This window comes from Coregonus lavaretus (genome assembly GCF_964263955.1).
Source record: "Coregonus lavaretus genome assembly, contig: HAP1_SCAFFOLD_853, whole genome shotgun sequence".
NCBI lineage: Eukaryota > Metazoa > Chordata > Actinopteri > Salmoniformes > Salmonidae > Coregonus > Coregonus lavaretus.
This window is the reverse complement of record NW_028160298.1, coordinates 46,297-62,199: the sequence shown is the minus strand read 5'-3', so window position 1 is coordinate 62,199 and position 15,903 is coordinate 46,297. Positions and strand designations below refer to the sequence as shown.

Here is a 15,903-nt window from a genome sequence, read left to right as displayed (position 1 = left end):
CCTGACTGTTCTCGGTGTAGCCAGCTGACTGTTCTCGGTGTAGCCAGCTGACTGTTCTCGGTGTAGCCAGCCTGACTGTTCTCGGTGTAGCCAGCCTGACTGTTCTCGGTGTAGCCAGCTGACTGTTCTCGGTGTAGCCAGCTGACTGTTCTCGGTGTAGCCAGCCTGACTGTTGTCGGTGTAGTCAGCCTGACTGTTCTCGGTGTAGTCAGCCTGACTGTTCTCCAGGTGAACGCAATATTAACTTTAAGCAAAACATTAGGACATGTAGCTGGCTACCTTCCTTTTATGATAATTATTAGAAATACGATGTCCATGTGTCGTTTTAGCAAAAAAATACCTTGCTGTTTCATTGTACGCTCATTTGCTTGTGTGGCAGCCAGCCAAATAGCTTTGCACTTCTGTTGTCATCTGATGAAAATGAAGCTATTTTCTGCCGAATGTGTTGCACCAACGTATTTTCTGGGAAGGAAAACTATAGTTGCAGGTCCCTGATCACTCTATTGAAGCAAAGAAAAATAAACACTGTTGACTTTCATTATAAAACGCGACCCCTGTCAATACACAGCTGGACTCGCCTGCTCTCAATTTCTCCGGTTGTGTTATTTACAAACAAACGCGTGAAAGGCTTCAACTGTTCTGGGGAACTACGGTAAGCTTCATAATGTAAAATAATGTTGACAAGGTGACATGAAGAACGAATCTGCTTTATCTCTTAAAATCACAAGTTGACTGCAGGTATTAACTATACTTAAAAAGTAGCTACAAAAATTATAATGTACTGAAAAACTTCAAAGAAATAGTTTTAACGGTATTGAAAAACCATCCCGTGGTGGCTATTTCCAAATACCCCTGTATACAGTATATATTGTATACCGCTAAGGCTTCTCTCCAGAGTGGGTTCTCTTATGTTTGTTAAGACTCCCTAACTGGGTAAAACTCTTTCCACACTGAGAGCAGTGGTAAGGGGTCTCTCCAGTGTGTGTTCTCTCATGCCTTTTCAGGTACTTTAAACAACTAAAACTCTTTCCACACTGGGAGCAGCAGTAGGTCCTCTCCTGTCTTGTGTGTATTCTCTCATGCCCTTTGAGGGTCTGCGAATGGGTAAAACTCTTTCCACACTGGGAACATTGGAAAGGCTTTTCTCCTGTGTGTGTCCTCGCATGCTCTTTTAGGTGCCCTAACCTGGTAAAACACTTTTCACAGTAGGAGCAGTGGTAAGGCTTCTCTCCTGTATGTATTCTTTCATGTATTGTCAGGGAACCTAAATGAGAAAAACAGTCTCCACACTCAGCGCAACGGTAAGGCTTCTCTCCAGAGTGTATTCTCTTATGTATGTTCAGGCTTCCTAACTGGCTAAAACTCCTTCCACATTGGGAGCAGTGGTAAGGCTTCTCTCCTGTATGTATTCTTTTATGTATCTTCAGGGACGCTAAACGAGAAAAAGCCTTTACACACAGGGAGCATTGGTAAGGGGTCTCTCCAGTGTGCGTTCTCTCATGCCTTTTCAGGTCCTTTAACCAACCAAAACGCTTTCCACACTGAGAGCAGTAGTAGTAGGTCCTCTCCTCTCCTGTGTGTATTCTCTGATGCCCTTTGAGGTTCCGTGAATGGGTAAATCTCTTTCCACACTGGGAGCATTGGAAAGGCTTTTCTCCTGTGTGTGACCTCTCATGCTCTTTTAGAATCCATAACTTGGTAAAACCCTTTTCACAGTAGGAGCAGTGGTAAGGCTTCTCTCCTGTATGTATTTTCCCGTGTATTTTCAGGAACCTTAAATGGGAAAAGCCCTCTCCACACTTGGTGCAATGGTAAGGCTTCTCTGTAGAGTGCGTTCTCTTATGTATGTTCAGGGTTCCCAACTGGGTAAAACTCTTTCCACATTGGGAGCAGTGATAAGGCTTCTCTCCTGTATGTATTCTTTTGTGTCTTTTCAGAGAAGCTAAACGAGAAAATACTTTTCCACACTGGGAGCAGTGGTGTCGTCTTGCTGCTTTGGACGTCTCTGGCTCTAAATCCTCAGAGTCTGGTCTGTCTCCTGCCAAAGACAAAGATAGTATTTAGTTTAACAGAGACTCTCCACATGATAAAAAATAAACTGTCTTCCTATGAGGTTTTAAATCACAATCAGATTCTCAATAACCCAAGGCCAATTTTCACAACATTTCAACATTAAAAATGAACTTGACGCATGAATGTACCGTTTTGTACCATCAAAACTGTGACTACACGTAGAAGCCAGACAACATAGTTTACATTAAGCCTTTAAAAATTGATAGATCAATATGTTTCCAAGCAACCGGGAGAGAGTGAGCGGTCAGTTACATTACAACAGCAAACCAATCTGTGGGTAAAGCGACGCTGTGACTCAAACAACAACAAGCCACGGCTTCCCTCAGAGAAGAAGATTAAGAACAACTTGGAGATGCAAATGCGAGCAACAAACAGCTGAAGGATATCCAGGAAAACACAGCTAAAATACTCTCAATGCTCACCACAACAAACAGCTGAAGGATATCCAGGAAAACATAGCTAAAATACTCTCAATGCTCACCACAACAAACAGCTGAAGGATATCCAGGAAAACATAGCTAAAATACTCTCAATGCTCACCACAAACAAACAGCTGAAGGATATCCAGGAAAACATAGCTAAAATACTCTCAATGCTCACCACAAACAAACAGCTGAAGGATATCCAGGAAAACATAGCTAAAATACTCTCAATGCTCACCACAACAAACAGCTGAAGGATATCCAGGAAAACATAGCTAAAATACTCTCAATGCTCACCACAACAAACAGCTGAAGGATATCCAGGAAAACATAGCTAAAATACTCTCAATGCTCACCACAACAAACAGCTGAAGGATATCCAGGAAAACATAGCTAAAATACTCTCAATGCTCACCACAACAAACAGCTGAAGGATATCCAGGAAAACATAGCTAAAATACTCTCAATGCTCACCACAAACAAACAGCTGAAGGATATCCAGGAAAACATAGCTAAAATACTCTCAATGCTCACCACAAACAAACAGCTGAAGGATATCCAGGAAAACATAGCTAAAATACTCTCAATGCTCACCACAACAAACAGCTGAAGGATATCCAGGAAAACATAGCTAAAATACTCTCAATGCTCACCACAACAAACAGCTGAAGGATATCCAGGAAAACATAGCTAAAATACTCTCAATGCTCACCACAACAAACAGCTGAAGGATATCCAGGAAAACATAGCTAAAATACTCTCAATGCTCACCACAAACAAACAGCTGAAGGATATCCAGGAAAACATAGCTAAAATACTCTCAATGCTCACCACAACAAACAGCTGAAGGATATCCTGGAAAACATAGCTAAAATACTCTCAATGCTCACCACAACAAACAGCTGAAGGATATCCAGGAAAACATAGCTAAAATACTCTCAATGCTCAACACAACAAACAGCTGAAGGATATCCAGGAAAACATAGCTAAAATACTCTCAATGCTCACCACAACAAACAGCTGAAGGATATCCAGGAAAACACAGCTAAAATACTCTCAATGCTCACCACAACAAACAGCTGAAGGATATCCAGGAAAACACAGCTAAAATACTCTCAATGCTCACCACAACAAACAGCTGAAGGATATCCAGGAAAGCATAGCTAAAATACTCTCAATGCTCACCACAACAAACAGCTGAAGGATATCCAGGAAAACATAGCTAAAATACTCTCAATGCTCACCACAACAAACAGCTGAAGGATATCCAGGAAAACATAGCTAAAATACTCTCAATGCTCACCACAACAAACAGCTGAAGGATATCCTGGAAAACATAGCTAAAATACTCTCAATGCTCACCACAACAAACAGCTGAAGGATATCCAGGAAAACATAGCTAAAATACTATCAATGCTCACCACAACAAACAGCTGAAGGATATCCAGGAAAACACAGCTAAAATACTCTCAATGCTCACCACAACAAACAGCTGAAGGATATCCAGGAAAGCATAGCTAAAATACTCTCAATGCTCACCACAACAAACAGCTGAAGGATATCCAGGAAAACATAGCTAAAATACTATCAATGCTCACCACAACAAACAGCTGAAGGATATCCAGGAAAACATAGCTAAAATACTCTCAATGCTCACCACAAACAAACAGCTGAAGGATATCCAGGAAAACATAGCTAAAATACTCTCAATGCTCACCACAACAAACAGCTGAAGGATATCCTGGAAAACATAGCTAAAATACTCTCAATGCTCACCACAACAAACAGCTGAAGGATATCCAGGAAAACATAGCTAAAATACTATCAATGCTCACCACAACAAACAGCTGAAGGATATCCAGAAAAACACAGCTAAAATACTATCAATGCTCACCACAACAAACAGCTGAAGGATATCCAGGAAAACATACCTAAAATACTCTCAATGCTCACCAGCTGAAGATATCTAGGAAAACACAGCTAAAATGCTCTCAATGCGCACCAAAATAAACAAACTGTTGCAATCTGTTGTTAAAAGGGTTGATTTGCTCGACAGTAATGTGGAATCTGTCAGATGCGTGGACAAACAAGACAACAAATTTGGCCTTCTGGAAACTTTAGAAGATGAACTGGATCAGCTAGAAAACAGATGGAGACAAAACAACAGGAGAATTTTGTCCCTACCGGAACATGAGGACAACAGAGACCTTTCCAGCTGCATGATCAAGCTGATATCGGAGGAGCTACGTGGCTGTATCACTGGAGGATCTGGAGCAATGCCATGGAATTGGAGTGAAGCAGAAAAATGCTAAATACCCTTAAATGGTCATCTTTAAGAAGTGTAATTATCAGACCAAAGTCCACATTCCGAGGGGGGGGGGGGGGGGGGGGGTATGGAAGGAGATCAAGGTCCAGGGCCATTTGATTTGTCCAGGACCTGTCTGCTAGGCTGAGGAACAAAACGCCAGAAATTCATTCCGATCAGACAGACACTTGAGGAAAAGGGAATCAAGTCTCAAATCCAATTCCTGGCAGTACTGTAGGTATAGATACATTTGTTCTTGCTGATAGTTGCTTCAGAGTTATTGAGTCTAAGAAGGCTATAGGATCCATCCAACTGTTGTTTTAATCTGATTTATATAAAATGTTCATAGAAGCTTTAAAAATTGTAATTAATCACATTGTTGTTTCTCCTTCCACAGTGGCAGCAGTAGGTCCTCTCCTCTCCTGTGTTGTTTCTAATAACCACTTTTCTATCTTTTAAAATGAGAACTGGTTTAAACTGGTTTAGCATGGATGAATTTTTTGACTGGTTTAGCATGGATTCCTTTTGTGAGAGCTGTGAGACACTTACCAGGTTTATTTGCCATTAAGGAGTATGCTTTATTTAAAATAATATATGCCATTTAACAGACACTTATATCCAAAGCAACGTACAATCATTATCTGATTAAATTGCTTTAGAAATGGGCACAAGACAGGGATATCCCCTCTCCCCCTTCCTGTTTGCACGTAACATGTATCAGTATTTTAAACATAAATAAACTAAATGTACTGATATACAGTACATGACCCCCCTGCTAAAAATATTTTCAGAATCCTCTAAAATCTCAGGATATAAAATTAACATAGAAATAACTAAATAATGGCAATAGGAAAAAGAAAGAATAACTGACGATCTACAGCCTAGATCTCCTTTAATTTATAAATATATAGACAGTTGAAGTCGGAAGTTTACATACACTTTAGCCAAATACATGTAAACTCCGATTTTTAACAATTCCTGACATTTAATCCTAGTAAAATTCCCTGTCTTAGGTCAGTTAGGATCACCACTTTATTTTAAGAATGTGAAATGTCAGAATAATAGTAGAGAGAATTATTTATTTCAGCTTTGATTTCTTTCATCACATTCCCAGTGGGTCAGAAGTTTACATACACTCAATTAGTATTTGGTAGCATTGCCTTTCAATTGTTTAACTTGGGTCAAACGTTTCGGATAGCCTTCCACAAGCTTCCCACAATAAATTGGGTGAATTTTGGCCCATTCTTCCTGACAGAGCAGGTGTAACTGAGTCAGGTTTGTAGAGCTCCTTGCTTGCACAAGCTTTTTCAGTTCTGCCCTCAAATGTTCTATAGGATTGAGGTCAGGGCTTTGTGATGGCCACTCCAATACCTTGACTTTGTTGTCCTTAAGCCATTTTGCCACAATTTTGGAAGTATGCTTGGGGTCATTGTCCATTTGGAAGACCCATTTGTGACCAAGCTTTAACTTCCTGACTGATGTCTTGAGATGTTGCTTCAATATATCCACATAATTTTCCTTCTTCATGATGCCATCTATTTTGTGATGTGCACCAGTCCCTCCTGCAGCAAAGCACCCCCACAGCATGACGCTGCCACCCCTGTGCTTCACGGTTGGGATGGTGTTCTTCGGCTTGCAAGCGTCCCCCTTTTTCCTCCAAACATAACGATGGTCATTATGGCCGAACAGTTCTATTTTTGTTTCATCAGACCAGAGGAGATTTCTCCAAAAAGTACGATCTTTGTCCCCATGTGCAGTTGCAAACCATAGTCTGGCTTTTTTTATGGCGGTTTTGGAGTAGTGGCTTCTTCCTTGCTGAGTAGCCTTTCAGGTTATGTCGATATAAGACTCGTTTTATTGTGGATATAGATACTTTTGTACCTGTTTCCTCCAGCATCTTCACAAGGTCCTTTGCTGTTGTACTGGGATTGATTTGCACTTTTCGCACCAAAGTACGTTCATCTCTAGGAGACAGAACGCGTCTCCTTCCTGAGCGGTATGACGGCTGCGTGGTCCCATGGTGTTTATACTTGTGTACTATTGTTTGTACAGATGAACGTGGTACCTTCAGGCGTTTGGAAATTGCTCCCAAGGATGAACCAGACTTGTGGAGATCTACCATTTTTTTCTGAGGTCTTGGCTGATTTATTTTTTATTTTCCCATGATGTCAAGCAAAGAAGCACTGAGTTTGAAGGTAGGCCTTGAAATACATCCACAGGTACACCTCAAACTGACTCAAATTATGTCAATTAGCCTATCAAGCTTCAAAAGCCGTGACATCATTTTCTGGAATTTTCCAAGCTGTTTAAAGGCACAGTCAACTTAGTGTATGTAAACTTCTGACCCACTGGAATTGTGATATAGTGAATTATAAGTGAAGTAATCTGTCTGTAAACAATTGTTGGAAAAACTACTCGTGTCATGCACAAAGTACAGTGAGGGAAAAAAGTATTTGATCCCCTGCTGATTTTGTACGTTTGCCCACTGACAAAGAAATGATCAGTCTATATTTTTAATGGTAGGTTTATTTGAACAGTGAGAGACAGAATAACAAAACAAAAATCCAGTTTAATGAGGAAAATAAGTATTTGACCCCCTCTCAATCAGAAAGATTTCTGGCTCCCAGGTGTCTTTTATACAGGTAACGAGCTGAGATTAGGAGCACACTCTTAAAGCGAGTGCTCCTAATCTCAGCTTGTTACCTGTATAAAAGAAACCTGTCCACAGAAGCAATCAATCAATCAGATTCCAAACTCTCCACCATGGCCAAGAACAAAGAGCTCTCCAAGGATGTCAGGGACAAGATTGTAGACCTATACAAGGCTGGAATGGGCTACAAGACCATCGCCAAGCAGCTTGGTGAGAAGGTGACAACAGTTGGTGCGATTATTCGCAAATGGAAGAAACACAAAATAACTGTCAATCTCCCTCGGCCTGGGGCTCCATGCAAGATCTCACCTCGTGGAGTTGCAATGATCATGAGAACGGTGAGGAATCAGCCCAGAACTACACGGGAGGATCTTGTCAATGATCTCAAGGCAGCTGGGACCATAGTCACCAAGAAAACAATTGGTAACACACTACGCCGTGAAGGACTGAAATCCTGCAGCGCCCGCAAGGTCCCCCTGCTCAAGATAGCACATATACAGTCCTGTCTGAAGTTTGCCAATGAACATCTGAATGATTCAGAGGAGAACTGGGTGAAAGTGTTGTGGTCAGATGAGACCAAAATCGAGCTCTTAGGCATCAACTCAACGTGTTTGGAGGAGGAGGAATGCTGCCTATGACCCCAAGAACACCATCCCCACCGTCAAACATGGAGGTGGAAACATTATGCTTTGGGGGTGTTTTTCTGCTAAGGGGACAGGACAACTTCACCGCATCAAAGGGACGATGGAGAGGGCCATGTACCGTCAAACCTTGGGTGAGAACCTCCTTCCCTAAGCCAGGGCATTGAAAATGGGTCGTGGATGGGTATTCCAGCATGACAATGACCCAAAACACATGGCCAAGGCAACAAAGGAGTGGCTCAAGAAGTAGCACATTAAAGTCCTGGAGTGACCTAGCCAGTCTCCAGACCTTAATCCTATAGAAAATCTGTGGAGGGAGCTGAAGGTTCGAGTTGCCAAATGTCAGGCTCGAAACCTTAATGACTTGGAGAAGATCTGCAAAGAGGAGTGGGACAAAATCCCTCCTGAGATGTGTGCAAAACTGGTGGCCAACTACAAGAAACGTCTGACCTCTGTGATTGCCAACAAGGGTTTTGCCACCAAGTACTAAGTCATGTTTTGCAGAGGGGTCAAATCATTATTTCCCTCATTAAAATGCAAATCAATTTATGACATTTTTTACATGCGTTTTTCTGGATTTTGTTGTTGTTATTCTGTCTCTCACTGTTCAAATAAACCTACCATTAAAATTATAGACTGATCATGTCTTTGTCAGTGGGCAAATGTACAAAATCAGCAGGGGATCAAATACTTTTTTTCATGACCCCCGTGGGGTCTCCTGGTCACGGCCGGTTGTGACACCGCCTGGGATCGAACCCGGGTCTGTAGTGGCACCTCAAGCACTGCGATGCAGTGCCTTAGACCGCTGCGCCACTCGTGAGTATCTGAGGGTGGTTTTAACCTAAAATACTTGGAATTGTATCAACTCACCACCCAAGGCTTTTACTTGCGACATATAGTTAAATGCACTAAAGAGGAACAGTGGGTACATATTGAAGATGTGCACGCTCATCCCCAGAATACTTTTACATATCAATTTTCAAAAGGATAAATCTAAGAACATTAACAACTTCACCACGGTTCAGTAGCATGTTAGCAACAATATGAGCTGATTTTACATCAGAGCAAAAACGTCACTTTTGCAGATGGATTCCCTTCTCCCTACCCCTGGTGTTGGAGCAGGCTGTATTGGGAGGAGGATGCATCAACACCTTGGAAATATGTTTGAGGTGCACTCACTCATAACACTTTTTTTGAGTGATAAATTAGTGTATCGTCTTCAGGATATCTTCATCATGTGGTGTTCCTTCTAGAAGCAATCAGTTACAGTGGGGGAAAAAAAGTATTTAGTCAGCCACCAATTGTGCAAGTTTTCCCCCTTAAAAAGATGAGAGAGGCCTGTAATTTTCATCATAGGTACACGTCAACTATGACAGACAAATTGAGGGGAAAAAATCCAGAAAATCACATTGTAGGATTTTTAATGAATTTATTTGCAAATTATGGTGGAAAATAAGTACTTGGTCACCTACAAACAAGCAAGATTTCTGGCTCTCACAGACCTGTAACTTCTTCTTTAAGAGGCTCCTCTGTCCTCCACTCGTTGCCTGTATTATTGGCACCTGTTTGAACTTGTTATCAGTATAAAAGACACCTGTCCACAACCTCAAACAGACACTCCAAACTCCACTATGGCCAAGACCAAAGAGCTGTCAAAGGACACCAGAAACAAAATTGTAGACCTGCACCAGGCTGGGAAGACTGAATCTGCAATAGGTAAGCAGCTTGGTTTGAAGAAATCAACTGTGGGAGCAATTATTAGGAAATGGAAGACATACAAGACCACTGATAATCTCCCTCGATCTGGGGCTCCACGCAAGATCTCACCCCGTGGGGTCAAAATGATCATAAGAACGGTGAGCAAAAATCCCAGAACCACACAGGGGGACCAAGTGAATGACCTGCAGAGAGATGGGACCAAAGTAACAAAGCCTCCATCAGTAACACACTACGCCGCCAGGGACTCAAATCCTGCAGTGCCAGACGTGTCCCCCTGCTTAAGCCAGTACATGTCCAGGCCCGTCTGAAGTTTGCTAGAGTGCATTTGGATGATCCAGAAGAGGATTGGGACAATGTCATATGGTCAGATGAAACCAAAATAGAACTTTTTGGTAAAAACTCAACTCGTCGTGTTTGGAGGACAAAGAATGCTGATTTGCATCCAAAGAACACCATACCTACTGTGAAGCATGGGGGTGGAAACATCATGCTTTGGGGCTGTTTTTCTGCAAAGGGACCAGGACGACTGATCCGTGTAAAGGAAAGAATGAATGGGGCCATGTATCGTGAGATTTTGAGTGAAAACCTCCTTCCCATCAGCAAGGGCATTGAAGATGAAACGTGGCTGGGTCTTTCAGCATGACAATGATCCCAAACACACCGCCCGGGCAACGAAGGAGTGGCTTCGTAAGAAGCATTTCAAGGTCCTGGAGTGGCCTAGCCAGTCTCCAGATCTCAACCCCATAGAAAATCTTTGAAGGGAGTTGAAAGTCCGTGTTGCCCAGTGACAGCCCCAAAACATCACTGCTCTAGAGGAGATCTGCATGGAGGAATGGGCCAAAATACCAGCAACAGTGTGTGAAAACCTTGTGAAGACTTACAGAAAACGTTTGACCTGTGTCATTGCCAACAAAGGGTATATAACAAAGTATTGAGCAACTTTTGTTAGACCAAATACTTATTTTCCACCATAATTTGCAAATAAATTCATGTACCTATGATGAAAATTACAGGCCTCTCTCATCTTTTTAAGTGGAGAACTTGCAGAATTGGTGGCTGACTAAATACTTTTTTCCCCCACTGTATGTGGACACCTGCTCGTAGTAGTAGTAGTAGTAGTAGTAGTAGTAGTAGTAGTAGTAGTAGTAGTAGTAGCTACACTACATGACCAACAGTATGTGGACACCTGCTAGTAGTAGTAGTAGTAGTAGCTACACTACATGACCAAAAGTATGTGGACACCTGCTAGTAGTAGTAGTAGCTACACTACATGACCAACAGTATGTGGACACCTGCTAGTAGTAGTAGTAGCTACACTACATGACCAACAGTATGTGGACACCTGCTAGTAGTAGTAGTAGTAGTAGCTACACTACATGACCAACAGTATGTGGACACCTGCTAGTAGTAGTAGTAGTAGTAGTAGTAGCTACACTACATGACCAACAGTATGTGGACACCTGCTAGTAGTAGTAGTAGTAGTAGTAGCTGCTACACTACATGACCAACAGTATGTGGACACCTGCTAGTAGTAGTAGTAGCTACACTACATGACCAACAGGATGTGGACACCTGCTAGTAGTAGTAGTAGTAGTAGTAGTAGTAGTAGTAGCTACACTACATGAACAACAGTATGTGGACACCTGCTAGTAGTAGTAGTAGCTACACTACATGACCCGACACCTGCTAGTAGTAGTAGTAGTAGTAGTAGCTACACTACATGACCAACAGTATGTGGACACCTGCTAGTAGTAGTAGTAGCTACACTACATGACCAACAGGATGTGGACACCTGCTAGTAGTAGTAGTAGTAGTAGTAGCTACACTACATGGCCAACAGTATGTGGACACCTGCTAGTAGTATTAGTAGCTACACTACATGACACGACACCTGCTAGTAGTAGTAGTAGTAGTAGTAGCTACACTACATGACCAACAGTATGTGGACACCTGCTAGTAGTAGTAGTAGTAGTAGTAGTAGCTACACTACATGACCAACAGTATGTGGACACCTGCTAGTAGTAGTAGTAGCTACACTACATGACCAACAGTATGTGGACACCTGCTAGTAGTAGTAGCTACACTACATGACCAACAGGATGTGGACACCTGCTAGTAGTAGTAGTAGCTACACTACATGACCAACAGTATGTGGACACCTGCTAGTAGTAGTAGCTACACTACATGACCAACAGTATGTGGACACCTGCTAGTAGTAGCTACACTACATGACCAACAGTATGTGGACACCTGCTAGTAGTAGTAGTAGTAGCTACACTACATGACCAACAGTATGTGGACACCTGCTAGTAGTAGTAGTAGTAGCTACACTACATGACCAACAATATGTGGACACCTGCTAGTAGTAGTAGTAGTAGTAGTAGTAGTAGTAGTAGCTACACTACATGACCAACAGTATGTGGACACCTGCTAGTAGTAGTAGTAGTAGTAGTAGTAGTAGTAGTAGTAGTAGTAGTAGTAGCTACACTACATGACCAACAGTATGTGGACACCTGCTAGTAGTAGTAGTAGTAGCTACACAACATGACCAACAGTATGTGGACACATGCTAGTAGTAGTAGCTACACTACATGACCAACAGGATGTGGACACCTGCTAGTAGTAGTAGTAGCTACACTACATGACCAACAGTATGTGGACACCTGCTAGTAGTAGTAGCTACACTACATGACCAACAGTATGTGGACACCTGCTAGTAGTAGTAGTAGTAGTAGTAGCTACACTACATGACCAACAGTATGTGGACACCTGCTAGTAGTAGTAGTAGTAGTAGTAGTAGCTACACTACATGACCAACAGTATGTGGACACCTGCTAGTAGTAGTAGTAGTAGTAGTAGCTACACTACATGACCAACAGTATGTGGACACCTGCTAGTAGTAGTAGTAGCTACACTACATGACCAACAGTATGTGGACACCTGCTAGTAGTAGTAGCTACACTACATGACCAACAGGATGTGGACACCTGCTAGTAGTAGTAGTAGCTACACTACATGACCAACAGTATGTGGACACCTGCTAGTAGTAGTAGCTACACTACATGACCAACAGTATGTGGACACCTGCTAGTAGTAGTAGTAGCTACACTACATGACCAACAGTATGTGGACACCTGCTAGTAGTAGTAGTAGTAGCTACACTACATGACCAACAGTATGTGGACACCTGCTAGTAGTAGTAGTAGTAGCTACACTACATGACCAACAATATGTGGACACCTGCTAGTAGTAGTAGTAGTAGTAGTAGTAGCTACACTACATGACCAACAGTATGTGGACACCTGCTAGTAGTAGTAGTAGTAGTAGTAGTAGTAGTAGTAGTAGTAGTAGTAGTAGTAGCTACACTACATGACCAACAGTATGTGGACACCTGCTAGTAGTAGTAGTAGTAGCTACACTACATGACCAACAGTATGTGGACACCTGCTAGTAGTAGTAGCTACACTACATGACCAACAGGATGTGGACACCTGCTAGTAGTAGTAGTAGCTACACTACATGACCAACAGTATGTGGACACCTGCTAGTAGTAGTAGCTACACTACATGACCAACAGTATGTGGACACCTGCTAGTAGTAGTAGTAGCTACACTACATGACCAACAGTATGTGGACACCTGCTAGTAGTAGTAGTAGCTACACTACATGACCAACAGTATGTGGACACCTGCTAGTAGTAGTAGTAGTAGCTACACTACATGACCAACAGTATGTGGACACCTGCTAGTAGTAGTAGTAGCTACACTACATGACCAACAGTATGTGGACACCTGCTAGTAGTAGTAGCTACACTACATGACCAACAGTATGTGGACACCTGCTAGTAGTAGTAGCTACACTACATGACCAACAGTATGTGGACACCTGCTAGTAGTAGCAGTAGCTACACTACATGACCAACAGTATGTGGACACCTGCTAGTAGTAGTAGTAGTAGTAGTAGTAGTAGTACCAGAAGTATGTGGACACCTGCTCGTCCAACATCTCACTCCAAAATCATGGGCATTAATATGGAGTTGATCCCCCCTTTGCTGCTATAACAGCCTCCATTCTTCTGGGAAGGCTTTCCACTAGATGTTGGACTTGCTTCCTTTCAGCCACAAGAGCATTAGTGTGGTCGGGGCACTGATGTTGGGCGATTAGGCCTGGCTCGCAGTCACCGTTCCAATTCATCCCAAAGGTGTTCGATGGGGTTGAGGTCAGGGCTCTGTGCAGGCCAGTCAAGTTCTTCTACACCGATCTCGTCAAACCATTTCTGTATGGACCTAGATTTGTGCACGGGGGCGTTGTCATGCTGAAACAGGAAAAGGCCTTCCCAAAATTGTTGCCACAAAGTTGGAAGCACAAAATGTCTAGAATGTCGTTGTATGCTGTAGCGTTTACACCACTCCAGCCGACGCTTGGCATTGCACATGGTGACCTTAGGCTTGTGTGTGCGGCTGCTCGGCCGTGGAAACCCCATTTCATGAAGATCCCGACGAACAGCTCGTGCTGACGTTGCTTCAAGAGGCAGTTTTGAACCCGGTAGTGAGTGTTGCAACCGAGGACCGAGGATTTTCACTCGCTACGCGCTTCAGCGGGTCGCATTCTGTGAGCATGTGGGGCCTACTACTTCGCGGCTGAGCCGTTGTTGCTCCGAGACGTTTCCACTTCACAATAACAGCACTTACAGTTGACCGGGGGCAGCTCTAGCAGGGGCAGAACTTTGACGTACTGACCTGTTGGAAAGGTGGCATCCTATGACGGTGCCACGTTGAAAGACACTGAGCTCTTCAGTACGGGCCATTCTCTACTGTCAATGTTTTGTCTATGGAGATTGCATGGCGGTGTGCTCGATTTTATACACCTGTCAGCAACAGGTGTGGCTGAAATAGCCGAATCCACTAATTTCAAGGGGTGTCCACATACTTTTGTATATATAGTGTATGTCATGACTGTAAACACATTTTGCTTTAACAATTTAACATTTGCTTAAACAGCACCCTGATAGGCTACTGCAGCCTCACTCTACCCATGACAAAGTCATTTTTTATCACGCGAAATATGAAAATAAATGATTTGGTATAATTTTTTATTATGGAAGATTGAATAAATTAGGTTTCAAACGGTTTGTTTGGAATGATTTGTAGCTATCGTCTCGACTTTTTCTGTGAATTAGAGTCCATCCAACTCAATTTCCCTACCGGAAAAACGCAATTTCTGTCAAGTGTATTCGCGCACGCAAATTCAGGAAGAAACTGAAGAGCAGATGGCTTGACCGCGTTTTGCGAGTGTCGCATCACTTGACCGCAGTCAATATTGGGCTAGGAATCCCCCTCCAGAGTAGTACAAATGATTTGCAGTATTGATGAGGGCAAGTCTGTGAGACATTTAAGTTGTGATTTTGCATGCAAATAACGTTTTGTTGTTGGCTAGCTTGTTGATGGTATACACATCTTACAGAGTAGCTTTATCAATTCCTACATTTAAAAACGACATATTTAAGCTCAGAACATCATAAAAAAAAAAACACGCATCAGTTCAACAACTGCTCCTTCCAATACAGTAACGTTACTTACTGTTGTTAATCAGATCTTCCGTCTCCTCCTCCTCCTCCTCTTCTTCTTCCCCCTCCTCCTCCTCCTTCAACGTGACAGTTACCTCTCCCTCCTTCACTCCAAAAAAAGCCTCGTCTTTATTCTCTTCATCTTTCACTGTAACAGTCTCACCACCCTCCTCTTCTTTTGTTACTGTGACATCCTCCTCTTCCTCCTCCTCTTTCACGACAACGTTCAGCCACAGACCCTCTTTCTCCGTCCAGCAGACCTCCTCTTCTTTAGCAGGAGGAGAGTAGCTTGGCGAGCTCATGGTCGGCGATGTTAGAGCTAGCTAGCAAGTTAGCGACTAGACTAGTGATAGGCTAATTTATGAAGCCAGCTACCGTTACCTGACTAAACGTAAATATGACATTAAATGCCGAAACTAGTTATAAGACATTAGTATGTTTAAAATTCAGAGGCAAATATACACTGAAACAGTCTGATCAGCTTGAACGTTTCGACCATGTTGGCTAGCAAACTACCGAGGTGGCTGA

At 42.6% G+C, this 15,903-nt stretch overlaps 1 protein-coding gene across 1 annotated transcript; it reads right to left on the bottom strand.

The window, feature by feature from the left end:
• Positions 1 to 639: 639 nt before the first annotated feature.
• LOC311121934 (uncharacterized protein) lies at positions 640 to 15,686 on the bottom strand. The gene is made up of 2 exons (XM_084196364.1): positions 15,389 to 15,686; positions 640 to 2,038 (listed from the first exon to the last, which is right to left on the bottom strand). The coding sequence occupies exons 1-2, from the start codon at positions 15,675 to 15,677 to the stop codon at positions 879 to 881; spliced, it is 1,449 nt and encodes a 482-aa protein (XP_084052490.1). The 5' UTR covers positions 15,678 to 15,686; the 3' UTR covers positions 640 to 878.
• Positions 15,687 to 15,903: the final 217 nt, after the last annotated feature.